The sequence below is a fragment of the Girardinichthys multiradiatus genome, chromosome 11, assembly GCF_021462225.1.
Source record: "Girardinichthys multiradiatus isolate DD_20200921_A chromosome 11, DD_fGirMul_XY1, whole genome shotgun sequence".
Classification (NCBI taxonomy): domain Eukaryota; kingdom Metazoa; phylum Chordata; class Actinopteri; order Cyprinodontiformes; family Goodeidae; genus Girardinichthys; species Girardinichthys multiradiatus.
In genome coordinates this window covers 18,898,787-18,926,736 of record NC_061804.1, presented here as the reverse complement: position 1 = coordinate 18,926,736, position 27,950 = coordinate 18,898,787, and the positions used below count along the sequence as shown (strand labels likewise).

Below are 27,950 nucleotides of genomic sequence, written 5' to 3'. Positions count from 1 at the left end.
AATAAAGCAAAGCAATGGGTCTACTGTGAAATGGTTACTGTGGTGTAAAAACCTGCAACATTACTGAAGATGGGGACAACCTACTGGCAAGTGCAACAGTTGGTTACCATGGAGACTGAATGCAGGCAGGTGGACAGACAATGTTAATTCAATTCAATTCAAAAATACTTTATTAATCCCAAAGGGAAATTAAATGTTGTTATAGCTCATATTATGAAGGTTTCCTCAAAGAGCCGTTGTAGATGCTGATGGCTGTGGGCAGGAAGGATCTCCTGTAGCGCTCCGTCTTACAGCAGATCTGAAGAAGCCTCTGACTGAAGACACTCTGTTGTTGTAGGACAGTGTCATGAAGAGGATGCTCAGGGTTCTCCATAATGTTCTTCATTTTATGAAGAATCCGTCTTTCCACAATAAAAACCAAGTTAACCAAGGACTCGCTGATTAGTTGAGCTACTTTTGCATCAAGAATCATAACAGATGCTGCTCCCCATTGTTCCATGTATTTTTAATATATACAAAAGAACAAATAAATTACTTGTTATTTACGGGGTTAAATCTAAGTAGATTTGGTTAATTAATTGTGTAGGATGTTAATTTCATGATAAGCTTTGTAATTTTTTTCTATGTATTTGTCCAATTTTAGTAGATGTCTTTTGTCATAAAACATTTACCGTATATTTTAGCTAAAGTTACACTAAGTGGTCTAATAACTCGGTTGTCATGGCAACTAACTTTTGAAATAAATCTTTTTGTTTAAATACGGTAACAGTTTAAAGAAAAACTAATTCACAAACGTTAACTGAAGGAGTGGGTTAATGTCATCACAGATGAAAGGGACCTCTAAACTTAACGACGAAAATCTATTAAAGATTGAAAAAACGGAAACACTGTACTAAACAGGGACCCGGGTCAGGAAGTACCGATAGACAAGCGGAGAACAGAACATTCGCTTGACAGAACCGAAACCAGGGAAAACAACGCAGCTACGTGGCTTTAATTAATGAAGTTTCTTCCTCCAAATAAGACTTTTTAACGGATAATAGTCTAGGTGAGTAACAAAAAAAAAAACTATCTGCATCCAGATGCCGTCGAATATTCTGACTCTAGAGGGCGCTGTTGCTTCTATACACTATTGACACCAGAAGCTGGACCTGCTACCACAAGTTATGGCCATACTGACACTAATGGAAAGTGTTAACATAAAAAGGTTCTTTTCAGTTCAGTATGCTGCAAACGGGTCAAACTGGAGAACTACTGACCTCACCTCCAGTGTGTCCTTCTGAAACTTCAGACAGACCAGGACGAGATGTTCTAAACACCAGTTTAACCATTCCACCGTCAGAGAAAGGTACCTTACACTGGAAATAATAATAATAATAAGTAAAGGAAGGAGAAAATAACTTGACACAAGTGAATACAACCCAAAAATCCACTGGATTTTGTTATTGTTTTTTTATGACTTTGACATGAACCTGCCAGAGGGACTAGAGATGGAAGTCAGCCACTTGGTTATAATTTCACTTATTTACATACTGATGTTAATTAACATGTATTGTCCCATTTAAAAAAAAATTACTGAACTGCAAAATTACCTGTTTATCTTAATAAATCAGAATGTCATTGAAATATTGCTTTTTTAGCAATAAGATTCAATGTTATTATATAGATTCATTACACAGTCATATTTTTAGTGGTTATTGATATTAATATTTAATTAATTACAGGTTACATCTAATAGAATGTTCCCCAAATTGTATGGTCCGGGCTCCTTTTGTCTGAATCGGTCTTGCAAAGCAGTGAAGAAAAACCATCAACTTGCAGAATAGGGAAAGGTTATCACAGTAGTCATTACAGTAACCTACTTAAAATTCAATTCAAAAATACTTTATTAATTCCAAAGGGAAATTAAATTTTGTTGTGGATCATATTATGCAAGTTTCCTCAAAGAGCTGTTGTAGATGCTGTGGGCAGGAAGGATTTTCTGTAGCAGTCTGTCTTACAATAGATCTGAAGAAGCCTCTGACTGAAGACACTCTGTTGTTGTAGGACAGTCTCATGAAGAGGATGCTTGGGGTTCTTCGTAATATTCTTCATTTTATGAAGAATCCTTCTTTGCACAATGATCTCCAGAGGTTCCAGAGGAGTCCCCAGAACACAGCCAGCCATCTTTATTAGCTTGTTGAACTTTTTTAAGTCCCTGGCTCTGATGCTGCTACCCCAGCAGATGATGGCAGAAGAGATCAAACTCTCCACAACAGACTTATAAAAGATATGCAACATCTTGCTGCAAACACCAAAGGACCTAAGCTTCCACAAGAGGTACAGTCTACTCTGTTCCTTCTTGTAGACGGCTTCACAGTTCATCTCCACTCCAGTCTGTTGTCTAGGTGAACAAGAAGGAGCTTGCTCTCCAGCTTCTTCTTGTACACCTCCTTGCTGTCTCTTATCATGACTTGAATTTACTTTGTGTGGCTGACACAGTGCCTCCCAGTCTGTAGCCTCAAAGCAACCTCACACGGCTTCTTCAGCTTCCTGTGACCATTTTCTCACAGTTCTCTTTATGACAGGTTGTCTCTGAACAAGGGCCATATATTATATATATTATATATACGGCTCTTTGAGGAAACCTTCATAATATGAGCTATAACAACATTTAATTTCCCTTTGGGATTAATAAAGTATTTTTGAATTGAATTGAATTGAAAATTTTGAGCAGAGAAAAACAAGACTGCTTTCTGATTTGCCTAGTTGAGGTCTTGCTTTAGAGATGTATGAGTCCTTGACATTTGCATAAAACAAATCCTACGTTTTGTTTTCTCTGGTAGAGCAGCTGACAAACTGTTGAAATGTTGGAAGTGTAGCAGAGAGTGAAGCATGGTTAAAATCACCAAATATTGCCACAAACGGATTGGGGTGTTGTGTCTATTGCTTAGCAACAACTGAACTGATGGCATCACATGCAGTGTCGGCAACAGCTAAAGGTGGAACGTGTACTGTTGTCAACATAACACTGGTGAACTCTGGGTAAATGATATGGATGAAAACTTACTGCTAACAGTTCAATATCTGGACTGCAGAGATGACACTTCATAGTAACATGTCCTAGATTACACTATTTATTGTTCACAAGTACTGCCAGTCCACCTCCTTTGCGTTTGCCACTCCTCTTTAAATCTCTGTCTGCTTGTATGGTCAGAAAACCTGGCAAAGAGACGCTGGAGTCAGGGATATGATCCTGCAGCCATGTCTCAGTGAAACCCATAATACTGTATTCCTGATACTCTGGCTGGGTCCTTTGTAGGGCTTGGAGTTCATCCATCTTGTTTCCCAACGATTTCACGTTGCCCATCAGAATTGATGGAATAGATGGTTTGAACTTCCTCCTTCTCGCTCTTCTCTTTGCTCCTGCTCTGCATCCATGGCACCTCCTTTTTAATTAATCAGGGATTTGGGGTTGTAGTTGAAGTATTATTTGAGCTTTTGAGATATTAATTAAATGCTCCCGGTTGTAGAAAAAAAAAAAAAACCTTTCCATGGTGATGCATCATAACAAATGTCCAAAAGTAAAAAAATCCTTCCAGCTGCACAGCATCAGATTGGATAATCATCCAAATAAATCTATTTTATCCACCACAAGAAAAATTTCAGTTCTTAAAAAGAATTAATCAGAATGAAAGTAACAGAGCTACTCCAACCTGCTGCCAGCGGCGCAATTCAATTCAGTGGATATAAGAAGTGTGCCTTCCTCTGTTTAAAATACCATGTTTTTGTGAAGCAAATCATGTACAAATCAACTGATGAACAAACAAATCATTTGAGAGACAAATGTAGAAAATAAAAAACTACAACCTGGTTGTACACCCTTTAACTAAAACTTTGCTGAAGCACCCTCTGACTCAATTTCAGCATTTACTCTTCTTCAGAACAAGACTGCTCGCATGTCATTTCTTTACTTTTGTGGTATTTTCACCACTCTACCTTCCAAAGGTTCTTCAGACCTCTTAGATTTTGAGGACATTTGTTTTCCACAGCCATCTACAAGAAACCCCACAGATTTTTGGTCAGATTTAGTTCTGATCTATCGATAAGCCTCTCCAAAAATGTTCTTTTCTACTGGTGTAGTAATTTTGTGTTGCAGTGATGCTGAAAAACCAAATCCCTCTTTATCTTTAGCTTCCTAGCAGACATATGGGGTTTTGGGTCAAAACTAACATGATGCTACCACCACCATGTTTTACTGTGGGTATGGTGCTCTTTTTGTAATATGCTGTGCTATTTTTGCACCAAATATACCTTTTGGGATTGTGGTCAAAAGTTAAAGTGTGGTTTCATCAGACAGTATGGGAGACTTTAGCCAGACCTAGATGTTTTCTTTGGAAAAAAGGAAGTCTTTCCATTTCAATTTAATGGTAAAAATTGGAACGACACAGGGAGTAAGTATTGAACAAACTTACAGAAGTGTGTTAAATCCCTTATTAAATATGATGGAAAAGCCTTTTTTTGGTACTGAAAACTTTACGTTTGTGTGGAGAAACTAGTCACATAAATTGATCAGGTGTAAATTTGACCTATTCTTCCACACAAGCAGTCTTCAGATTTTGAAGGTTCTGGGGTCATTTCTGTCCACCCTGATCCTTAGTTCCTTCCATAGATTATCAACTGGATGATACCTTGGTACAATGAGCTATTTTTAACCTCTGTGCTAACTATAGCTTTTGCCAAAGGATGCAAGTGAGAAAATGTTCAAGGAAATACTTCTAGGACAGCTGATCTTTGATTAAGATTCTCTATCTGATGGCAGGTATGGACCTTAGAAAATTCAGTTCAATTCAATTCAAAAATACTTTATTAATCCCGAAGGGAAATTAAATAAACTGAAAGCTTGGTCTGATTCAGGTGGTTCAACAAATAATTAGTTTAGGGGTGTGCGCATTGATGCAACCAAGCTTTTACATTTTCTTCTTAACAGATTTGTTTGTTTTTTAATTAAATAACAAATGTGACATTCCACAACAAATGAGATAAATGTTCCAAATTATTTATGTAGGTCTTAATGCAAAAACCTGCTATTTTTGTGTCTTATAGTGAAATTATAAAATTAGTGGCTGTATAATTAGCAACTGTTAGGATTGTGTGTATAAGCACTTACGAGTGGAAACAACTGTATTACTATGATTGAATGAAAATACCCCAAATGTCTTCCTCAGATTTCAAGCCTATCCGGTTTGTCCAAGAGAACGGACGGGTCAAACGGCCAATGAATGCCTTTTTAGTGTGGGCTCGCATCCACAGAGAGGTCGTGCAAAAATCCTTCCCAGGAAGTACCAGCAATTACATCAGTGTTCAACTTGGCAATGAGTGGTTTAAGCTCAATGAGGAGCAGAAGAGGCCCTACTATGAAGTAGCTGAGAAGCTGAAGAAGATGCACAGGCAGCAGTTCCCTGGTATAAACCATTGCATGTCTGTCTAACAGTGGATTTGAATAGCTGATGTTAAATATTTGATGCAAAGTGACTGCATCTTCTAGCCAGGTATTGTGTGGAAGAAATTAGATGATGTAACTGTTGATTGTTACTCACTTTGGCTCTTACTGTCATGCCAGATTACGAATATCACCCCAGGAGGACAAAATACAGAAGGCAAGCCTTAGAGGAGAAATATGGCCCAACATCAGGACAACAGCAGAGCTCAAATATTCCCTTTATGGTCTCACAAACAATGCCTTCATATGACCCATACTTCCTGGACCCTGTTCCCTTAGGTTCATCTTTTGTGCCTTATTTATGCTGCTGGGATCCCTGTTCACCTTTTAACCCCTATCATCCGGAAGCCCTCTACCCCACGGGCCAGAGCCAGAGTTTAAGGTTAGGTATAATGTTTCTGACAGCCAGATTTTGATATTTTTACACATTTTGTTTTTCATTTATTTAGATACTTGTTAACCAAACAATCACAGACAGTTAAATTTATTTTTCAAATGCATTTACAGCCCCCTATTTGTCGGGAGCAGGATGGAGACGGCAAACAATGATCACAGTCAGGTGGAGCTCATAGCCTGTCTCCCTGTGATGGGCTTTGTGCAGCAGAATCATTATCCAGCTGGTTTTTAGTAAGAAGTGATGGTGGCTCTAACATAATTTCAGTGTTGTCTTTGAACAATGTCTGGCGTTTACAAGCCAGCATATTGATGATGCGGGCAGAGACACACTGGCACCACTAATTAAATAAAATGTTCTCTATTACACAGTTTTCATATCCAAATTCCTTACTATATATGCACAAATGGCAGATAATTCAACTGTGGCTAGGTGTTAAATAAAGAACCTGTATAAAACGGATGGATGGATGATGGATGGATGGATGATGGATGGATGGATGGATGGATGGATGGAAACTTGGCTTATTTTGTCTGTGTCTTATAATTTCTATTTCTCTCTATTAGAAAATAAATACATTCAAATCCTAATTGAAGCATTTTCTGTGTAGTTTTTGCTCAATGTTCCATCAGTTTTGAGCTTTAAAAAAAGAGTTTTGAATTCCTGCACAATTAAATAGTTTCAGCAAGACTAATACTAAAACTTTAAACATGCCATCCAACAGATGTTCCACTACTAATTATAAATGAACTGTGCTAACTATTAATGTGTCCTAACTTTTCCATTATTGTTTACAATACAGTGTACAACACACTATTTGTCATAATCTGCCTGTGTTTGAGGTTTGAGTAGTGTTTACATTCTCTGCACCGCCATGTTCTTCATTTGCTTTCTTGCAATTCGTTCAGGTTTATTAGAGTCATTTTGGTGTTTAGGTGTGTATTTCTTCTTGGATTACTATGTTAGATATTTTAGTTAGTTTTTTCTGTTTTCTCCCTGTTCATGTTGTAGTCTCATTGTTTACTTGTTTCTGTTGACTTCGATGTTTTCTATTACCTCCCTGCACTCTCTACTCAGATATGTTAATTAGTCACTCTTCCTCAGTTGCCCTCAGTCCCGTTTCCACCCGCTGCTCCTCATTTCCTTGTGATTAGCTACCTTGGTTCATTGGTCCATTCTCCACTCTTCCTCAGCATTCATACTCCCTGATTGTCATTGTTCCCCACTGGTTCCTCCTGCTAACTACCCTGTTTGCTGCCTGGCTCCATGTCCATTGATTCCACGCTCCTGTTATCCTTCTGCCCATGACTCACATCTGCCTGTGTTTCTGTGCCTGGTGATCTTGTAAATCTGTTTATTATTAGACCTTTTTTCATCTACTCTACTACGCTGTGCATTTGGGTCCTACCTCAATACAAATTATGACAGTAAGAGGTCCACATCACAGTCAACACTTAAATTTTATTCCCGGAGTAATAAAGACAGATTTCAGCAGTTTGGTTAATCTCCTCAGACAGAAAATAATGTGGATTTGGTGTCAAAAGAGCCTTCTGTTTTTACAGATCACCAGGCTCTTTCAATTAGGGTGAACATGATCAGAAGTTGAATTGTGGTTGCTGGAAGCCAAATAAAGCAATATTACAAAACAATCTAAAAATTATTTCAATATATCAGAAACAGGCAAATTTACTTAGAAGTTATGGGATTAATTGGGAATTAATGAAGTGTGACTTTAAAAAATTAGCAATAACTTCTGTTGAAGAGAAATTCCAAACCTGATAGGGAAAAGAAATCCCAAATAATTGCAAAAAATATGAAAAATGTCAGAAAAATGTGGTTTTCCAGAAGATGAAATGAAAGAATGGACTTCATTACAATTGAGACCAAATATACGAAGAACCAAATGTGCATTTGTGAGGTCTAGAAGGAGGTGGTTAACAAGGTAAAACAAAATGCACCAAATACATTTTTAATTTATAAAAAATAAATGTTTAATTAATATCTCCCTGTAAACTTTAAATAACTATCAAGTTTCTGAAAATGTTAAAGACATCACTCTATCCTCTGGTGAACAAACTGAGGGACAATGGACTGCCACACTTCACCTGCATATGGATCCACAGCTTCCTGTCGGGTCGCAGCCAGAAGGTCAGACTAGGTCAACATACATCTTTGGCCCTCAGTACCGGCTCTCCACAGGGTTGTGTGTTGAGCCACCTGCTCTACAGCATCTACACCTACAACTGTAGCCCAGTTCACCACAACAACACGGTTGTCAAGATGGCAGATGACACTACAGTGATGGGGCTCATTTTTGGGGGGAGGAGTCCAACTACAGAAACAAGGTGGAGCAGCTGACAGTGTGGTGCACAGAGAACAACTTGCTGCTCGACATCTCCAAGACCAAGGGGATAACATTGGGCTATGGGAAAAAGAAGACTGACATTCCAGAGGGTCATTAAGGCGGCCCAAAAGATTGCTGTCTATCCTCTCCCCTTACTTAAAGAACTTCAGTTACTGCTGTCTCCAAAAAGCCCATAACATCATAAAAGACACTTCTCACCTGGGTCACACCCTGTTTGATCTGTTACCAACAGGCAGACGCTACAGATCAATTAAAGGAGGGACAAGCAGATTCAACAAAAATTTCTATCCAACAGCAATAGCTAAACTCACCACAGCCAGAATGTAAAGGAGATGCAATAATAGTCACCAGGAAATGATGAAATAATTAGAGAGTTTTACAAAACCTTTGGTAATAATTTAGCTCCATTTTTAGTTGCCATGTTTGAAGAAACTACTGTATAACCAAAGAGGAATTACCACTCCTTGACAGGGTATTATTAAACTGATTCCCAAACTAAATAAAGATAAATTAAGTATACAGAACTGGAGGCCAGTGAGCTTGTTAAAAAATGATGCAAACGTATTTCCACTAATCTTTGCTAAAAGAATTTAATTAGATTTGGAGGATTTTATTGATGAAGAACAGTCTGGATTTATACCAGGAAGAAATATCAGTAACAATATACAGTCAGTGTTAAATATGATTGATTACAATGAATATATTGTAGATTATAGTTTTATTCTTTTTATTTATTTTTATAAAGCATTTCGTACAATGAGTCACCAATTTTTGTTCAAAGTGTTTTGGATTTGGAGAGCAATTTTTAAAAGCAGTCCATAGTTTGTTTACTGATCCAGTTCCAGGATATGGTGACTTTGGGTAGAGAGATTAAATTATCTCAGCTAGCTGATTACACAACCTTTGTTTCTACCCAATCGACCGTCAGATATATTGAGGAGTTTTCAGAGGTGTCAGGACAAAAAATTAACCTGAACAAATCTGTGCTATTTCCTTTAAAATTTAAATTATCAGAGGTAAACGGTATCCCAGTAAAAAGTGTAATTATTGGTAAAAATGATAAATGTCGGTTATCTAAATTTTGATCCTATAGCAGAAAAAATAACAAAAAACGTCAGTATGTGGCTGATAAGAGATCTGTTATTAAATTGAAGAACATTACTGTCTTAAACTGATATCCAGAGCGGTTTATGTGTCAATTAAATCAGCTTTTATTTAAGTTTATCTGGAGGAAGAAATGCCATTACTGGAAAAAAAAAAAGGTTGGTGGTTTAGAAGTACACTGAGTAACACATTTAAAGTGAAATGGCAAATTATGATTATGATTAAAGAAAAAGATAACATTTGGAATATGTTCCCCAAATTTGTATTTAACTTAGTTGTTGGAATGGACTTGCTGTTAAAAAATAGTATCATAAAATTGCAAAATTAGCTATAAAAGTAACTGATTTTCATAAACAAGCTCTGTTTGCCTGGAAGTTGATAAACAAACATATTTCTTCTCCTACTTATTATTTGGAAAAATAGGAGCATTCAATATAAAAATAAATCTCTATGCTGAAAAAATTGGGTTGATAATGACATTTTATTAGTTAAACAATTTCTGAATGCTGATTGCCAGTAACTCACTTATGATCGATTCCTCTCCAGATTTCAGGTGGCTGTTGATCCAGAAGAAGATACTATGGTATCTCATACTGTGCCCAAAAATATGCTGCAGATTTTCAAAGACTTTAACCACAATTGTAGCTCAGTGGTAATATTATATTCCTGGGCAAACTGATATATCAAAGAAAAAAATGTTCAAGTAGTTTAATCAGGAATCCTATGCAGTCTGTAACTCAGTCATCAGCTAGATTTTATTGGAATTCACCACATGGTAATTTGAATTGGAAAAAGATCTGGTTAATTAGTGATCAATTTTGTCTTAATAACAAAGTGAAAGAGGTATCCTATAAAATCATACATCACATTTATTCTGTAAAGAAAACATATCCTGTATGCAAACCTTTGATCATTTTTATTTTTATATTAAGTGTTCCTGTGATTTTTGTGAAAATGAAGAAGAGTCTAGCTGTAATTAGTTTTTTCATTGTGCCTATAGCAAAATACTTTGGACAGATGTGCAACATTTTATTAGTACTATAACTGGAAAAAAAATGTACAATTTTAAGAAAAAAATTATTGGAACTGTTTGTTGGAATTGTTTGAAAAAGAAAGACTTAATTTTCTTTACTCAATTGCTTGTACTCCTGGTGAAATACCACATACTTAAGAAAGCAATGTTTAAAATCATAAGCTCCACGCTGAACAAAGATAAACTGATAAATGAAGACTAATAACTGTTTAGCTTAATGATCGCGAGAAAAATTGTGTCCAATCGCAGAGCGCATAGCTTCAACTGGATCGTCATGGACGTCGACGATTAACCAATAGGAACAGGTGAATACCTCTTGGGGGAGTTTCCAGGAAGAGAACGGTTACACTTTCCTGTAATGGCGGACCAGACAGAGAGCGAAACTCTTGGGTTTAACGACAACAGGTCAGATATAAGAAAAACAGGAGTTTACAATAAAATTGACAAACTGTAACATTATATATAGGTGCGGATTTTATACACATATGGTCGGTGATGTTTATGACGAAGGCTTTGAGCGTTTTAATTTGTGAATGTAGCCACGGGAGCTAACTAGCCTGTAGCTAACTAGCCTTATTTTGCGCCTCTCCGCCTCTAACACGCGGTGAACTAACACTTTTTTAATCCTAAAATGAGCTTTCGGACTCTGAATCCAGCATTGCGTTCAAGCAAAACACGTATTTACATATGAACGCTGGTCAGAATAATCATGTAACAGGTTTAGGCGAACAGCGGTACGCTCTGTATATTGAATGAACTGGGTGGCTTTTCGCCTGACTAGCAAGAGGCGACATTCACAACATGATTGATTTTTGTTTATCTGTATATGACCCGGAAGAATTCAGCGTATAAATCATCAGCGTGTTTCTAAAACTACATTACTAGAAACGGATAAGACTAAAAATGGCCACACACACATATAAATTGTATAGTTTATACAGGTATTAAACAAATTTGAGTGTATGGCTCCGGTTTATTGTAAGCTTTTTGGCTGATGGGAATGTACACAACTGCACTGTCTGGAGGTTTAAAATGTTACCAGAATTTAGTTTATAAAACTTACACTGATACATATATTTCTAATCAATTTAATTTTAATGCAGATTTGCAAATTAGCTTTGTGTCTACCTATTGTAAAAAATACATTTTAAGTTTTTGTTTCTGCAACATTGTCATGTAAGAAATTCTGGGAAGATACAGGTATGATCTGAATAGATGTTTGTAAATAGTCACTCTATCATGACAGATCAGTGGCCAATTTACAATCTCTGACCTTTTTTATACAGATCTGACTTGCCAGTACTGATTTTAGCTGATTACAAATTCTCTTAAAGAGATCTAAATACCCTTTTAACTTTCTGGATAATTAAAAGATACATTTGTCTTTCCTTTAAATGTTTATAGTGAAATAGTTGATTTCTGCATAAACCAGGTTTTTGGATGGAGATATCTATAAATAAAACCCAACTAAAAAGAATCAACACATACGTCCTTAGCTCACTTTTTGCATTTTTTTGGTACACCCGAAAAGGTAAATGCACACCATCTCACAGCAGTCGGCATTAAACAGCACCAAATAAACTGTATTTTACTAATGTCTCAAAAGACAAAAAGATTAAAGTTATGGTATTCTCTGAGCTTCCTGGTAATTGTTTAAAAGCGACTGTGTGAATAAACAGCCTGCATGCATCCAAATGAAAACATAAGAGTCTTTTCTAGAAACTTCATACACCATTTGTGCTTCCTCTGATCTTATCTTTTAGACTCTTGGGGAAACTTACACATACTGAAAATTGCAAACTGCTTTCAGTGCTGGATTATAGTGATTTGGTATTCTTAGGATGGTGCAGTCTTTATTTGTGAAGAGCTACAGCTTGAAGCATTCCAAGCTTTTACTGTATTAATATCTTATTCTACATTTGATCAGAATGGCGCAGCAGGCAGTGCGGTTCCGCAGTCCTGCCCCTGCCGCAGCCCCTGCACCTACGCCAACCCAGACCCCAGTTTTACGAGGCCCTCCACCACTGCTTAGGCCACCGCCACCTCCTTTTGGGATGATGAGGGGACCCCCACCAAGACCTCCGTTTGCACGACCTCCCTTTGACCCAAACATGCCGCCTATCCCACCACCAGGAGGCATGCCACCACCCATTGGACCCCCTCACCTCCAGGTGAATGTTTTATATAAAATGTTTAGTACATTGGAATATATACACAAGCTATACCTGTGCCTTAGCCACACTCTGACAGTGGTGTATAACATAAGTCACAGTCATTAAAATTTCTTTATAACATGTTATGATGAATGTTTACATATTGATTGCATGTTATAAATGTGGTTGGTCAGTTTTTATCTTTGTTTTCCATGAATATAAGGAAACTATATTCTTTTCTGTTACATTGCTAGGTGTTATTTGGTTGTTTCAAAATGAATTTATTTCAAATGAAAGGACATTTGATGCTAGTTATTATTATAGCAAGACATCCAGTGGTTGCTTTTTCACTTTGATATTCACAGTGTTGATAAAATTGTGTTAGAACAGTTCCAGAGAGAGAATTAACAGAAAAGGGTAATTCCCTTTAAAACAAATGTTGGTTGTATTATTTTTATTAGTAATTATGTTACCCAAAAATAAACAGACATGAATAATGCTTTTGCTCTTTCCTCTGTTAACAAGGGTGCACTGATTGCAGTTTTCTGACCATTCATTAATCTTTAAAAAGCTGGACCTGCTGACTCAGATTTTAGCCGATACCGATTTTTTTTTAAATAACTCACACTGTCAAGTGTTATAAGGTCACAATACACCTTCAATGTTCCAGTCTTATTGTTTTTGGAAAACATTGAACAATACCTGTGAAACACTTCAAACTTGTTTTAACTGTATGTGCAGACGTAACCTGGTGGGTGGGTCTGTCAGTCAACCCTCTCTCACGACAGAACAAAAGGGGACAGTGGAGGATTTTCAGACCTTTGCGGAGGTGGATTAGATCAGTTTCACATGTATCGGCCCATCACCCAAAATTAAGGAAATCTGGGCTGATCGGTCAGTGCACCCCCAGTGTAAACCTAAAATCAATTTCAGCTTTTAGACCAAATGCTCAGGCACATCAAAGAAGGATATTGCTCAGCATGTTTGACAATCTCTGTGGGCTTTAGAGTAATTGATTCTTAAATTCAGTGAGATTCTCTCTGAATGAGTCCATAAAGCATCAGCTGCTGTCAGTTTCGTGAACTGATTTTCAGACCAGCAGCTTTTCATATGTTGTTGGAGAATGTGATTGTCACCAAGTTTACAAGCTAAATACTTTGTTGTATCTTTTTCTGCAGAGACCTCCTTTCCTTCCGCCTCCCATTGGTAACCTGCCGCCTCCTCCAGGGATGCTGTTTCCTCCTGGGATGCCTCCTGTTCCTTCATCTGGAAACCCAGCTCTCAATCCTACAGAAGAAATCTGGGTAGAGAACAAGACTTCAGAGGCAAAAGTAGGATGGAAACTCCTATCAGCATCCTAATCTCATTTTTCTTAAAGAGATTAAGTATTGGATTATAATTACTTTACTTTCCAAAAGGTGGTTTGTAAAGGTTGCTTATATGATCCACACATGCTAATATAAGTGATAAACTGAGGGCATGTGTTCTTTTTATACCACTTGCACACAGATAAACTAGTTAAACAATGTCTAACAATACTAAATTTTTTTGGCCGTTTTTCCTTTGAACACTTGAACTCGCATATTAAAGGCTGCTTTTTCTGTAATAGCTGTGAAAGACGGATAATATTTTAATCCACTGAGTTTGTCATTGTTTTGTAATCCTGCAAAGCTAATGTTGATGATCTTTTTTGAGAGGCCCATTAATTGCATGATATTTGCCGTGCACTTTAGTGAGAGCACCATTGATTGTGAACAAATGTTCTAATTAATTTAAGCATTGATCACTAGATCTTCAATCAGTAATTAAAATGGTAAAGTAAAAAAAAAAAAAACATATTAGATTCACCAAACAGGATGTCGTGATTTCCAATCTTTTGTAAAGATTTGCTCTTCTGATTCAGATTTTATCGTTTCCCTTTTAAGACCTTTAATGTTAGAGGATATTAGAACAGCATACATTTCTACATCTCCCCTCAACTAAGCTTGTCAATAAAAGAAAACGACATTGTTTGGTTACTCAATAAATGACTTATCGCCTCCTCAGACATATTACTATAACGCCCGGACCAGAGAGTCTTCATGGAGCAAACCAGAGGGTGTGAAGATAATCCAGCAGTCTGAGCTCAATCCTCTTCTGGTAGCCGGGGGTACAGCTGGGGGTTCAGGTGGAAACGTGGGAGCGACTGGGGCTGCTAGCACCAACAGCGGCAACACAGCTGCCAGCACGGCGACGGCCTCCCCCACTCAGGCCCCAACCTCTTTGCCAACCCACACACTCACCTCAAGTCCAGACCCCACCACCACCCCACCACCCTCTGTGACCATCGCAGGTACACAGATGTCCTTCAGCATTCACGCATTAACAAACACAAAGCCTAAAGCCCTTTGTTGTTTTTGTCTTTCTGTTCCTCACAGCCACCATTGTGGCAGACCTCCCCCCTGTTGCTACAGTGACTTCAACTGTTGCCGTGTCGCCAGTCACTGTGGTGACTGTTTCCACGGTGCCATCACCGGTCACCGCAGTTCAGACTGTGCCACTGCTGCCCGCAGCCTTGCCTCACAGTGTGGCCCAGCCCACTGCAGCCATACCTGCCTTCCCACCCGTCATGGTGCCACCTTTCCGGGTGCCTTTGCCAGGCATGCACATCCCTCTACCAGGTCAGAATGACACCAGTCACTTAAAAGCTGTTTTTCTAATGGCACTGTAATATATACTGAGTGATATTTAATGTTCAGCTTTTCTAGGCAAGTTATAAGTGTTCTTGTCTTGTTTGCTAACGTTTCTTTGTGGCTTATTGTAGCAGCTTCTAGAAGTGCAGCATAGAATTCAAAATGTCCTGGTGGTAATGAAACATTTTGTTCCCTCACACTGTATTCATTCCCTTAAACTTTTTTTTACATTGTATTTAAAAATTTTGTTGTAGGTTCTGTAACAGACCAGCGCAAACTGTTGTACGTTGGAAGAAAAAAAAATCGATTTTCAAAGATTGTGTCTCATTTATATTCAGCCATTTCAGCCAGTTGCCGTCAGAGAGGAGCTGACTAGTCAAGTTGGGTGTATTTGAATCCTAGTATAAATAAAGCTTGAACTCAAACTTGAACATTCTACCCATCCCTATTGTGAAACACGGTGGTGGCAGCATCAGGCTGTGGCAGTGTTTTTCTTCAGCAGGGACAGGGAAGGTGAATGGAGCACAATGGCCCAGTCAAAGTCCAGACCTTAATCTAATGTAGAATCTGTGGCAGTACTTGAAAATTAATATTTACAAACTCTCTTCATCCAGTCTGGACTAAAAAGGATTGGCAAAAAAACTTGTCTAAACTGGTAGAGACGTACTCCTAAAGGCTTGCAGCTGTAACTGCGGTAGAAGGTGGTTCTACAGAGTACTGGCTCAGTTCAATTCAATTCAAAAATACTTTATTAATCCCAAAGGGAAATTAAATGTTGTTGTAGCTCATTATGAAGGTTTTTTCAAAGAGCCGTTGTAGATGCTGATTGCTGTTTTTTTATTTTTATTTCAGGGGACTGAAATTTAAAACCAACTGTAATGTTCCTTCCACTTCAAAATATGTACTACATTGTGTTGATCTTTGATATAAAATCTAAATAAAATACATTGAGGTTTGCAGTTGTTTTGTGAGAAAGGGAGAAAAAGGGCAAGAGGTTTGAATAAGGCAAGGCACTGCAGATTTCAAAGGGATTTTTTTGTTTTAAAGAAAGCAGCTGGTAATAATAATTAATTTCTGAGCCAATGCTGTAACTATTAGAACAAAATCAACAGGGTAGCCAACATACTGTTGTATCTACCTTTTCTTGTTCTAATATAAAATGTGGAAAATGGCTCCTTTCAGTTGTTTTCAGTTGTTTATTACGAATTAAATTATAAATAAGTTAAGATGGCTGCCTGTAACGTAGGAGGGATGGCTTTTTAGGTTGATTGTGAACTTCCTGAAAAGCATTTGTGCTGTAATAATCTTTTCTACGTCGTGATGTAAATCAGTGTTCAGTGTAAATCATTTCATCTTCTCACAGATTCAGAAACATGAGATAGGGTGCATTCTGACACTTTTTTGTTGAGTGTTGTACCACACACTCTTGCTCACAATGGTAGCTGATGCCGAGTGTCCTGCTGTGTTCAATCCCCATGCTTGCTTGTCCGTTGTTTTTGCAGGTGTAGCAATGGTGCAGATAGTAGGTGCTCCCTGTGTAAAGGCAGGCCCCAGCGCCAACGGTAAACACCCAGCCGCTCGCTCGCCTCTCAGTTCCACAGTAGATGGCATGGTAGTGAATGATGTCGACATGCATCGTATGGTATAAATATGGGGTGGTTTAAAACCAGTAGCATGGTGTTGAATGCAGTGGCCATGACCCATTCGGTGCTCAGTGGTGATTTTATTTCAGCCATTCCAACATGAAGCAGCAGAACATGCAGCTTGATTGTGTGATCATTTCTCAAAAAGTTGTTACCAGCTTTGTTTTTATCAGAGCTGTATATATATATATATATAATTTTTTTAATTCTACTTTTTAAAGTTATCTTTATCTAAACGTTTGGCTTGACAGCCGCTCTGATGTTTTTCTTCCGTCCTTGGGTTCAAAACAAACCTACAGGAATAAAAATCCTTGTGTTTTCATAAGAACCTCTTTAGGTTTGACTTTAATGTGTGGTATCCTTGGGATGAACCTTGTCAGTTTAGCTGCTTTTCATTAGCATCTTAACAGAATTAGTCAAGTCGTTGGTTGTTGGGCTCAGCCTGATCTTAGACAGGTGCACAGTGACGGGAGAGAAGCCATCTACAGTATGTCCTATTAACAGTAGCTGTTGTGGCCTTGTAGCACATAATTTGGGCTATGTGTTGTGGTTCATGTGGTTGTCTTCTTTTGTGGCATGGTCGTGAGTGTGTGTGGTCACTACTTGTTTGTGTGTGTATTTGGGCTGTGTTCCTTGTTAATTAGTTATGGTGAAGGTGTTTTTGAAACCTACTCATTTTCTTCTACAAATACTCTTTAAGTGACATTTTGTTGCTCTTCCTGCACAGGTTGCCCCTGAAGTTTTTACATGTATTCTAGATAGTCCAGTGCAAATAGATAGTGAAATGTTTTAAGAAAGCCTTTAGCCAGTTTGTCATTTGTCTTTGTTTTTTTTAACGCAATTTGTTTAGTTTCCAAATAATAATTAACTTCTTATAGTTTCTGTAGAAAATAATTGAATAAAGGTTTTCTGTCTGTTTTCCAACAACAGGCATGCTCCCTGGTATGGGCCCCCCTTTAGTTTCCATGATGCACCCGCAGCTGACTCTTTCACCGGCTCCCGCTTCCATAGCCGGATCACTGCATCTTCCTGAGTGGACGGAGTACAGGACAGCTGATGGGAAAACGTACTACTACAACAACCGGACGCTGGAGTCCACCTGGGAGAAACCACAGGCTCTTGTAGAGAAAGGTAAGAACTTCTGACATAATTGGATAATCTGCTATACAGGCCTGAAGAGGCTGAGGCACACATAGGGACGTGGAAAAAAATGATGGGCCCCTGTGAACTTGTTTAACCATTCAATTGTTGAGAAATTGCTCCCAGTCTGGACTTAAAAGTCCTCAGTGAATTAAATTCAGTTAATTTCCTGGCTTTTTGGAACATATTTTTCCCAGTTTTGTTCAGGAATATAGACCATTTGAATGCAAAAAGTATAAATCAGCGCTTCTCTATGTAGGTCTTTAAGTCTGTTTAAGACCTCAGTTCTATCACAAGCTGCTACCGAGTCTTTAAGAACTAATTTTGGAAGACCCTGAAGACTTTTATTAACAGATTAATTTCCTGATGGGAGCATGTTTATTTACAAAACTTTCCTTAAAGAATGTCCAGGTTAGCTCCACATCTGGAAACAGACCTATTTGCCCCCAATTTACTGAGGATAATCATGATGAACAACTTGTTCGTTCATTTTTTCTTTTTATTCTTTCCGACAATAATGCGTTGTTCGCATTCAGAGATTTCACTGTTCCTGGAAGTAGCAACATCACAATGATCACTCAGATCATTGCAGAAGAGACCCAAGGATGAGAATTTATGAGGAACATTTGTTAGAATTAAATCGATCAAAGTGGACTTATCAGGACTTTTAGGATTTGGCCTTGTAGGTTGATTCACCAGCTGGATCAGATTAACAGTCACAGAAACATTTAAAATGATGAGAGCCAGTCCCAATTCAAATCTCCGACCAATAAGAGTTCATTATAATTTTATATAGACAAAAGATGCTTTTAGGGTGATAATGATTCCTTGGTGGCAGAAAGAGGCCTGTAGCACCCAACAGCAGCTATAAAGAGGGATCTGGCTATTTCCATATTAAACTCCAAAAAGTTAATTTGCTTACATTTAGACTCATTTATACTACATTGCAGCTCAGGTCCAGGGTTTGGTTGCACATTTCCAGATAGAAACAAGAGTAAAACAATCATCAATTTTCCTTTCACTTTACATTTTGAGGCAGTCTTTTCATGTTTTGAAGCCAGGCAACGCCTTTCATTAAGGGAGAAAGTCAGAATATTTCAAGCAAGAAAATGTAGAAGTGTGGGTAAATCCCACTGCAGATCTGATGCAGATCCAAATGTGGCTATAAATGGATCACAGTTCAGACCAAGCACTAAAATCCATCCTGGACTGTATAGTTGTCCTTGATAAGCACTAAATGCAGATGTTAAAACACAAAGCGATTTGAGAATTGCTTCTTCCATTTTTATTCAGATTAGTTTAGCAGTGTGTATCTGGACACAATGAGGGATGACGATATTTTTCTGATATGTTGTGCAGCCTTACTTTTAGTTCATTTAAAACAATTGAGCAATTTCAGCAATTATTCTAAGGATAACTTTTAGTTAAAAATATTAGCAAACTTTTTTCTCTCTGGGATTTTATGAATCATAGAGCTACAGGACTTGGTATGGGTGGCTGTGTTTTCTCTGCCCTGTGTTCTCTTAGATGCTGTCATCATAATGTGAAATGCCCAGTGGCAGCCGCATAATAAGAATGAGATCCACTCGTAGTTTTACTCAGTGCTATCTGATAGCAGATATGATACTGCTTTACTGATTTACATGTTAAAATCTTTAGTGTCTTAGCGCTGACGCTGAACCCAGCGAAGTTATACTTCTCTAATTTGGTTTCTATTGAGGCTTGTAATATTTATGAATATTATTAGGTTTTGTCAGAAAGAAAAAATATATCTCACTGAATCCCAACCGTATCATTATCTAAAAAATAAAGTAATTTTTTGTGAAATAGGTCATTTTCCACGGACATCAGTGGATCTGCTAACCATGGTAGTCATTTATTTGCATAGAAAGAAGTTTGGGAGCCGATCATTAAGGACAGATTTTATTTCCATGTGTGAGTGGACTTAAGATTTATCTAATTCCATCAGAACAGCCAAGACAGATGTTATTACGAGGTCTGAAAAGGATCTTATTCTCTTCTCGGTGCCTTTTTAACCATGCGCATTTCTCTCCGTTTTCAGAAAAGGAAGCAGAAAAGGCCAAAGAGCGCCTGACCCAGGAGGAAGCTGAGGCTATGGAAATGGAGGAGGATGAGATCAAAATAGAAAACACTAATAATGAGAAGGTGGTCAGTATACTTTAGGAATAACAGTAATCTAAAACGTGATTTACGGGCAAGAATAATATAGAATATGAGAACTAGTTGAGCAGTTAAGAACCTGCTACCCTCTCATTGTTTGTCAAGGAACCTAAAGAGGAAGAGATGACAGAGGAAGAAAAGGCAGCTCAGAAAGCCAGGCCTGTAGCCACCAACCCCATACCTGGCACACCTTGGTATGCATCACATATCCGTCATACCCTAACATCCTCTCTGGAAAGAACCCAATAAAAGAAAAACCTTCCTCTATTTGATCAGGTGCGTTGTATGGACGGGTGATGACCGTGTATTCTTCTACAACCCGACCACACGGCTGTCCATGTGGGACCGCCCTGAAGAGCTGGTCGGTCGAGCTGACGTGGACAAACACATTCAGGAGCCGCCACACAAGAGAGGTCTAGAGGACGGCAAGAAGACAGGTGTGGAAAAGCATGCATTTTTTTTTTTTACTTGAAACTTTAAGCTACAGCAACAAAGTATTTTTGTAGCTTTTATATTTAAATAGCTATTTCAATGTGCTCAGGAGTCAACAAGGAGGAGCCAGAGGCATCAATGGCTGCTGAAGAAAGCCCAGACGAGGAGCCAAGCAAAGCCAAAAAGAGAAAGTAAGTCTTATGCTTGAGAGAAAACATGCTCTCACTTAAAGAATATGAATCTTTATTTAACCTTTCTATTGTATTTATTCTGCTTTGAACCACTAGTTTCGTTTATTCTTCCCTTAGCACTTGTTCATCTTGTGATTGTTTTGGTTTCACCAACAGGAAGGAAGACACAAAGGAGGCAGACTCTGAGAAAGAAGCAGCCATGGAGGCGGAGCTCCGAGCTGCCAGAGAAAGAGCTGTGGTGCCACTAGAGGCCAGGATGACCCAGTTCAGGGACATGCTGCTGGAGAGAGGGGTAACACACCTTTTATAAAGTAAATGACTACATGTGTCGTCATATGTTGAAGTTGCTTGTTACTTCCAGCTTGTTTTTATTTACCGATTAAAAAAACAGGCATCAGTTCTGCTACAAAGAAAATTGCAAGAAATATCTTCAGTCTGTCAGACTTCATTTGCAGAGCGCTCGTCGTTTAGACAGGTGTAGGAAAAAGTGCTTTAATGTGGTTCCAACGGATGTACAGGCTTTAAAAATTCCTACTACAAATGATTAAATGAAGTAGAATAAAATGTTTAATTAAAGGAATAAATAATAGTTATGGGGGAACTGAGGAAAGGCAATTGTGCAGTTCAGTGAGAAAACACGGGAAATAACTTGATCTATAAAGATTCAAAAAACCTAAAACATGAACAGTAAACAGAGATAGAAAAATCTAATTTAAATCAAATATGACAAATGCTCTCAATAAATAACGTAATTCTTGCTAAAGTTAAACAATAGATTCGTATAACTTTCAAGTGAAAGCCAAACTGAGTAAATATTTATTTGATTTGCTTTTAAAAACATTTCCAGCTACTCTTAGGTTTTCTAGTGCGCTTTTTAGCACGTAATAAGAACATGACGCCTCTCTGCCGTTTTTGTTCTCTCTTCAGGGACCAACAAGACGTTTTTGACTTGGTCTGAAGGGCTCATCGATTGTATTTTAAGTTGCTCTGAGTTTCTCCTTGAATTTCTGTGGCTGGAAGTTAGACTTCAGTCTTCAGCTGAAGAGACATTTCTGCTAATCATGACTGAGCGTTAAGGCACAGCTTCAAATTAAACCAGTTGGTTACACTAAGCTTTGTTGCTATGAAAATGAATGCTTTCTCTCCTGATGTTGAGATTTAAAGTTTTGGGACCAAACATTGAACCTTGGGGTACTTCATAGTTGAAGCTACAGCAGTTCACCAAATAGTTTCTATCAGCGAGGCAAGATTGGAAAGATCCAACTCAAGTTCTTTAATTATTATGAACTAAAAAATATGTTTTTCTGTATTTAACAATTTCAATAATTATCACAATACAGTTTCAGATTAAGTCTGTTTATAACACAAACCAAAGTTAAAGAGCTAAATAAAATAGGTAATAAACCATTAATATAATTTATTTTCAATTTATTTTCAGTAAACACTTGAATTCTCTTAAGAATTGTAGGACTTTATGGATTAATAATGACACTTTCTTACTTTCAATAGATTGATGTACAAATCAACTTTAAACTACTGTTTGCAGTCTCCTGTCCATCTTGTAAAAATGCCTAAATAATGGTGTTTAATTTTTTTAAGCTGCTTTACTGCCCAATACTAATTTACAAGATTGTTTTTAGTACAGAACAGGCGTAGTTATCCATGTGATAGCAGTGGTGTTTGTCCTGCTTGTAGGTGTCTGCGTTCTCAACCTGGGACAAAGAACTTCATAAGATCGTGTTTGACCCACGCTACCTTCTGCTCAACCCAAAAGAAAGGAAACAAGTGAAGTTTTTTCCTATTTCATTGATTTTCCTCTACTCAGTGTCTTGTACTTGGCTTTATTTTTTTTATTATCTGTTTTTCATTCTTCACTCATTGTTTTGTGACCATGTCCTCAGGTTTTTGATCAGTATGTGAAAACACGAGCCGAAGAGGAGAGGAAGGAGAAGAAGAACAAGCTCATGCAGGCCAAAGAGGATTTCAGGCGGATGATGGAGGATTCCAAGCTCACACCCAAGTAAAGAAGCAAGACATTTTTACTCTGGTAGTTTCAGAAGATGGTTGTAGAGTTTTTTTTTTATTGGTTTGTTCAACAACCAACTGTGGATATTCAATTTTAAATAAGTAAAAAAAAAAGAGCAATGGGCCTTGTTAAATTTTCACTGTAATAGGCTGAAGTGACACTAGTTTCTTGCTTTCAAATCTTTGCAGAACAACATTTAGTGAATTTGCTATGAAGCATGGAAGAGATCCACGATTCAAGGCCATCGACAAGATGAAGGACAGGGAGGCTATCTTCATCGAATTTATGACTGTTATGAGGAAGAGAGACAAAGAAGACTCTAAAACCAGAGGAGAGAAGGTATTGCTAACCCTAATCTGGGCTCTGATTTCCCCTCTAATAAGCTGAGCTTTAAACGTTTTAGTTTAAACTGCAGTGCTGTTGCAATAACTCGTTTTCTTTTGTTTCATATTGAATTTAGTTGAGCATTGATGGGAAGAAATGCACCTATACTATGCTTAAAGTCTGCACCTTGGGTACAACTAGCAGAAAAAGTATTTCTTTCTAATTGAGCACAGTTTGGCGGTAAAATATCTTTTATTTCTTTGACTCCAACCAGTCGGTCAGGTGTAGGACAGCTACAACAATTTATTTACCTGATTAATCTAAATAACACATTTTCCACAAAAAATCTAAACCAGGTGTGACTCCCACCGGCCCGATGAAATGTCTTAATTCACCCAGATGTTAGTGTGAAACTCACTCACATTGCAGATAACATTTAAGAATATTTTGCGTGTATTTATTTGCTATAAAATAATAATGCAGTGTCATGTCTAGATTAAATATTGTTTGTACCAGTAAGATTTAGCTTAAAGCCTTTATCTCAGTGTTGTTTGTCTAATCTTAACAGTTAATCTTCCATTAAAAATCTAAAGTGACAGCGACTGGCACAGGCCCGACGATATATCTTAATTCACCAGCAAACCATCTCAGGTTACAGATTACATTTGTAAATGATTTTATGTATGTTTACATGATTCTAATGAGCACCACAAAATCTACACCTTATCAAAATAAGCTTTATTTGCCAAGTTTGTGCACACAAACAAGGAATTACATTCATTCATTGATTTATATAGTGCTTTAAAACAACCAAGGTGACGGAAGAACCTAACAGTAAGATCACAAAAAGATCTCAGTGAAAATCACGAAACATAAAAGCATACAACCCTAAAAGCAGACAACAGGAAAATAAGAATTATAGCTAAGATGTCTCAATGCTACTTGATAGTAAAGGCCTGCCTGGAAGGAAGTTGTAGAAAATGACTTGCATGCATTCAAAGAAACCACCCAGAAACCTGTTATTGATGAGTCCTTGCCTCAGACGAGTAGCCATGGCGCTGGCCCCGGTCTGGTCCCTGACAGCTTATGTTGCCGGCGAGTTGGGACCTCTGCAGGCTTCTTCTGATGCTTCTTTACTCAAGATCACCGCAACGTGCAGGACTGCTACTCCGCATCTAACCACATTTCTGTGCAGATTAGTACATGAGTTCTTTTTGTGTTTTTCTGCTCAGGTTAGGCAAGACTTTTTTGATCTCCTAAATGACCAGCATGTCGAGGGGAATCAGCGATGGAGCAAAGTGAAAGAACGGCTAGAGACGGACCCGCGATACAAGGCTGTGGACAGCTCGGCACTCAGAGAGGAACTTTTCAAACAGTTCATGGAGAAACAGGCCAAGGTAGGAGTTGTGTGATTAATATGCTAGTCACCGAACAGATATTCTTTACTTGAACATTTTTACTGTTAATTATAGTTAATAGTTTTAGGGCAATAAATATAAGGGAAAACCGGATAAACATGATGGAACATTTTTTTCTGTTCAATGTTTGTTTTGTGTGCTCATTTATGGATCCCAAGATCAGTTAGATCTAAAACTGCTAAGATTTTTTAGCTAAAATTGTCGTGTTACATATAATTTGATATGTGTGTGTGTGTGTGTGTGTGTGTGTTCCTCCACAGAATGTGGACATTGATAAGGAGCGGGAGCTGGAGCGGCAGGCTCGTATCGAGGCGAGTCTCAGAGAGAGGGAGAGGGAGGTGCAGAAAGCCCGATCAGAACAGACCAAAGAGATCGACCGAGAAAGGGAGCAGCACAAAAGGGAGGAGGCCATCCAGAATTTCAAAGCCCTCATGTCTGATATGGTGAGATGCTTCACAGTTTCTGTTGTTTGCGTAATGATAGACTGGTCGCCGTTTTCAGGTCTTCGTATTTATACGTGCTCAGGATTGAGATTATCTTTATCATTTCTGTCCACTCCTCAGGTACGTTCTTCAGACGCAACGTGGTCAGACACCCGCCGCAACCTGCGGAAGGACCATCGCTGGGAGTCTGCTTCTCTACTGGAAAGGGAGGAGAAGGAGAAGCTGTTTAACGAGCACGTTGAAGCTCTGGCAAAGAAGAAGAAGGAACAATTCAGGCAGCTGCTTGACGAGACCAGCATGGTGAGAAGTTAAAACATGAAGCAGAAAAATGTCAAAATGTAAGAAGAACATCTAGGAAGGTTACCAGACTGAGCTTTTTTTAACATATGAAATGGCTTATTTAAAATTGTTTTTGCCGCAGATCACGCTGACAACTTCATGGAAGGAAGTGAAGAAGGTCATCAAGGATGACCCTCGCTGTATTAAATTCTCCTCTAGTGACCGAGTAAGGGACTTTGTAACACCTGCGATAACTCAACATATTTATGTGAACTACTGCGTAGTTTTGATGTTGTGCATTCATCTCTGCAGAAGAGACAGCGAGAATTTGAAGACTACATCAAAGACAAATACATCACAGCCAAAGCTGACTTCAGAACCCTGCTAAAGGAGACAAAGTTCATCACTTACAGGTCTGTGCACTCAGCAGGAACTCTTTACACACCATAAAAAACCAACGAAAACGGCAAAGGTCTCCGGGTCCAGGACCGCTTCGAGGATTGTAGCCTCTATATATGGGTGCTTAACCCCTACACCACCAGCGGCGCGCCCCAAAGAGCTCATTATTTTACTCAAGACTACAATTAGATTGTATCTTATTCATGTGGTAATATTTTTGTAATATGAGCCTGCAAACATTTAGGTGACGTACAGTGACTGAGTTGTAATTTTTAAATAATCTTCATTCATATGGCATCTTTCACAGATGAAAAACTCAACATTTTTAGGAAAACATGCCACTGCAACATTACTCATGAATATTGCATGGATGCAATTGATCCAGATTTGCTCGTTACGCTCATTCATTTCCATGACCCTAATGTCACCGCTATTCTCCTCGGGGTTATTGTTTAAGGCTTCTAAAGGCCAGAGATCAGGAACTCGACTGTGCAGAGCCCGAACATTTCTTGAAGGAGTAGTACAGCTGAATGTCATCTGCACAAATATGGTCAGAGATGTTACATTTATTCATAACCTGTTCCAGAGAGTGTATTTAAAGCTAAAACCCATGTGGGATTTTTTAGTCTAATTGTGTGAAGTAAAATGTTTTATGAGGAGCAGTTTCTCTAAAAGGATGAAGATCCAGACCTAGAAGAAACTGTTGTACTTTATCAAAGTGTTTTTCAGTTAAGGCAAGTAGCAAAACTCAAGTCAGTTTTGTGAAGGCACGTCCTGGAGAAAATAATGCATGCTTTTATCTCAACTCGTCTCGATTACTGTAATGCAATTTATGCTGGTGTCACTCAAGCATCTCTCGCGTCGCTCAGCTTGTTCAAAATGCTGCTGCCCGTCTTCTTACTCGCATGCAGAGATATGAACATAGTCTCGCCTGTCCTGGCTTCTCTTCACTGGCTCCCTGTGCATCACAGAATTCATTTAAAAATGTTATTGTTAACTTATAAATGCTTGAATGGTCTTGCTCCTCTGTACCTCAAGGATCTACTCCAGCCTTATCTTCCTTCGCGGATGCCTAGATCAGCTGATCAGTTTTTAGTTGTCCCAAAAATTAGGCAGAAATTCAGAGGAGACCAAGCCGTTTCTGTTGTGGCTCCCAAACTTTGAATGACTTCCTGTAAACGTCAGACGGCATCATTGCTTCCTATTTTTAAGTCTCTTTTTAAAAACACATCTTTTTCAAAAGCATTTGACCAGTTGTAAGTTTGACTCTTCTATTGTATTTTATGTGTTTTAAATGTTTGTTGGATGTCTTCTTGTATCTTTTATTTATTTATTCTAGTATGTACAACACTTTGGCAAACTTGCTGTTTTTAAATGTGCTTTAGAAATAAAGTGGATTGGTTTGGATTGGATCATTTCAAAAAGAAAGTTTATTGGGTTATTGTGGTGGTTCTAATGGTCCACATTTTTCTTTCTCAGGTCAAGAAAGCTGATCCAGGAGTCAGACCAACATCTAAAAGATGTGGAGAAGATCCTTCAAAACGACAAGCGATACCTTGTCCTGGAGTGTGTCCCAGAGGAGCGCAGAAAGCTGATCATGTTCTACATCGAAGACTTAGACCGACGTGGACCGCCTCCTCCCCCCACCGCCTCTGAGCCGACTCGACGCTCCACCAAGTGACCGGCTGCATTGCCTTCATGGCCAGTGCCCTACTCCTTCCTACCCCTCCCTTTGGCTACAGCATGACCTCCCCCCAGCACCTCCTGAACACCAGCCTTCAGGCTGGCCTCCCAGTGTTATTGCTGGGGGCTGAATGGCTTAGAGATGAACGGTTAAGGTCTCTGTAATATGTCACCTCTTCATCCTGCATTTAAGGCCACAGCAGGGAACAGAGGTTACCTGATCTCCAGACGACTGTTAACCTCTTACCTCTGAGGGAGAGGGGAAAGCGATGAGGCTGTTGTCTGAGCAGCCACACAGCTGTAAGATAGCCGATGTAAATGAAGTGTGTGCGTGTATGAGTGTGGCGCACGCATGTTTAAATATGAGTATATGTTCGAGGCGTCCTTAAGCCTTACAGCTCCACTGTGCCAGTCACTGTTTTTGCGGCACAGTGTGGATCTTAGTTTCAGCTCAGTGGTTTATTCCAATGTCGCTGCAGTTTCTCTGTTGAATAAAATAAAAGCAACGTCCGCTGTTTTTCAATATAAGCTTCTGTCGATTTGTTTTTATCACCTGCCATGCTTGTAGTGAATATTATAGCTGAAGAC

The 27,950-nt window shown here is 38.5% G+C and overlaps 2 protein-coding genes across 5 annotated transcripts; both read left to right on the top strand.

Moving 5' to 3' along the window:
* The first annotated feature begins 780 nt into the window (after positions 1-780).
* On the top strand, positions 781-6,242 carry LOC124876704 (transcription factor SOX-30-like). 2 transcript variants are annotated; one of them, XR_007040354.1, is made up of 6 exons: positions 781-1,048; positions 1,219-1,348; positions 5,208-5,444; positions 5,603-5,639; positions 5,762-5,864; positions 5,990-6,242. XR_007040354.1 is itself a non-coding variant. In XM_047379677.1 (5 exons), exons 2-5 carry the CDS (start codon positions 1,225-1,227, stop codon positions 6,108-6,110), a joined length of 744 nt encoding a protein of 247 aa, XP_047235633.1. In that variant the 5' UTR covers positions 786-1,048; positions 1,219-1,224; the 3' UTR covers positions 6,111-6,242. The 2 variants fall into 2 exon arrangements, 1 of the variants encoding a protein (XP_047235633.1); XM_047379677.1 differs by having other exon boundaries at positions 786-1,048; positions 5,603-5,864.
* A 4,411-nt stretch (positions 6,243-10,653) lies between these two features.
* On the top strand, positions 10,654-27,890 carry tcerg1b (transcription elongation regulator 1b (CA150)). Of its 3 annotated transcripts, none has more exons than XM_047379805.1 (21): positions 10,654-10,783; positions 12,306-12,549; positions 13,710-13,862; positions 14,578-14,863; positions 14,949-15,191; positions 16,706-16,765; positions 17,777-17,977; positions 20,049-20,152; positions 20,273-20,361; positions 20,444-20,604; positions 20,709-20,790; positions 20,947-21,082; positions 22,486-22,575; positions 22,692-22,810; positions 23,005-23,155; positions 24,373-24,537; positions 24,819-25,001; positions 25,122-25,301; positions 25,423-25,506; positions 25,593-25,693; positions 27,159-27,890. In XM_047379805.1, exons 1-21 carry the CDS (start codon positions 10,737-10,739, stop codon positions 27,358-27,360), a joined length of 3,081 nt encoding a protein of 1,026 aa, XP_047235761.1. In that variant the 5' UTR covers positions 10,654-10,736; the 3' UTR covers positions 27,361-27,890. The 3 variants fall into 3 exon arrangements, with proteins under 3 accessions (XP_047235761.1, XP_047235760.1, XP_047235762.1); XM_047379804.1 differs by having other exon boundaries at positions 20,049-20,155; XM_047379806.1 differs by lacking the exon at positions 16,706-16,765 and having other exon boundaries at positions 20,049-20,155.
* The last annotated feature ends 60 nt before the right edge of the window (positions 27,891-27,950 follow it).

Excerpts from the sequence above, each read along its gene's own strand:
- LOC124876704 (XM_047379677.1), top strand. The coding sequence starts at position 1,225 with ATGCTGCAAACGGGTCAAACTGGAGAACTACTGACCTCACCTCCAGTG. Across the intron at positions 1,349-5,207 it reads CATTCCACCGTCAGAGAAAG|ATTTCAAGCCTATCCGGTTT; the intron begins GTACCTTACACT and ends TGTCTTCCTCAG. Across the intron at positions 5,865-5,989 it reads GGCCAGAGCCAGAGTTTAAG|CCCCCTATTTGTCGGGAGCA; the intron begins GTTAGGTATAAT and ends ATGCATTTACAG.
- tcerg1b (XM_047379804.1), top strand. The coding sequence starts at position 10,737 with ATGGCGGACCAGACAGAGAGCGAAACTCTTGGGTTTAACGACAACAG. Across the intron at positions 17,978-20,048 it reads ACAGGCTCTTGTAGAGAAAG|AAAAGGAAGCAGAAAAGGCC; the intron begins GTAAGAACTTCT and ends CTCCGTTTTCAG. Across the intron at positions 22,576-22,691 it reads ACCCAAAAGAAAGGAAACAA|GTTTTTGATCAGTATGTGAA; the intron begins GTGAAGTTTTTT and ends CCATGTCCTCAG.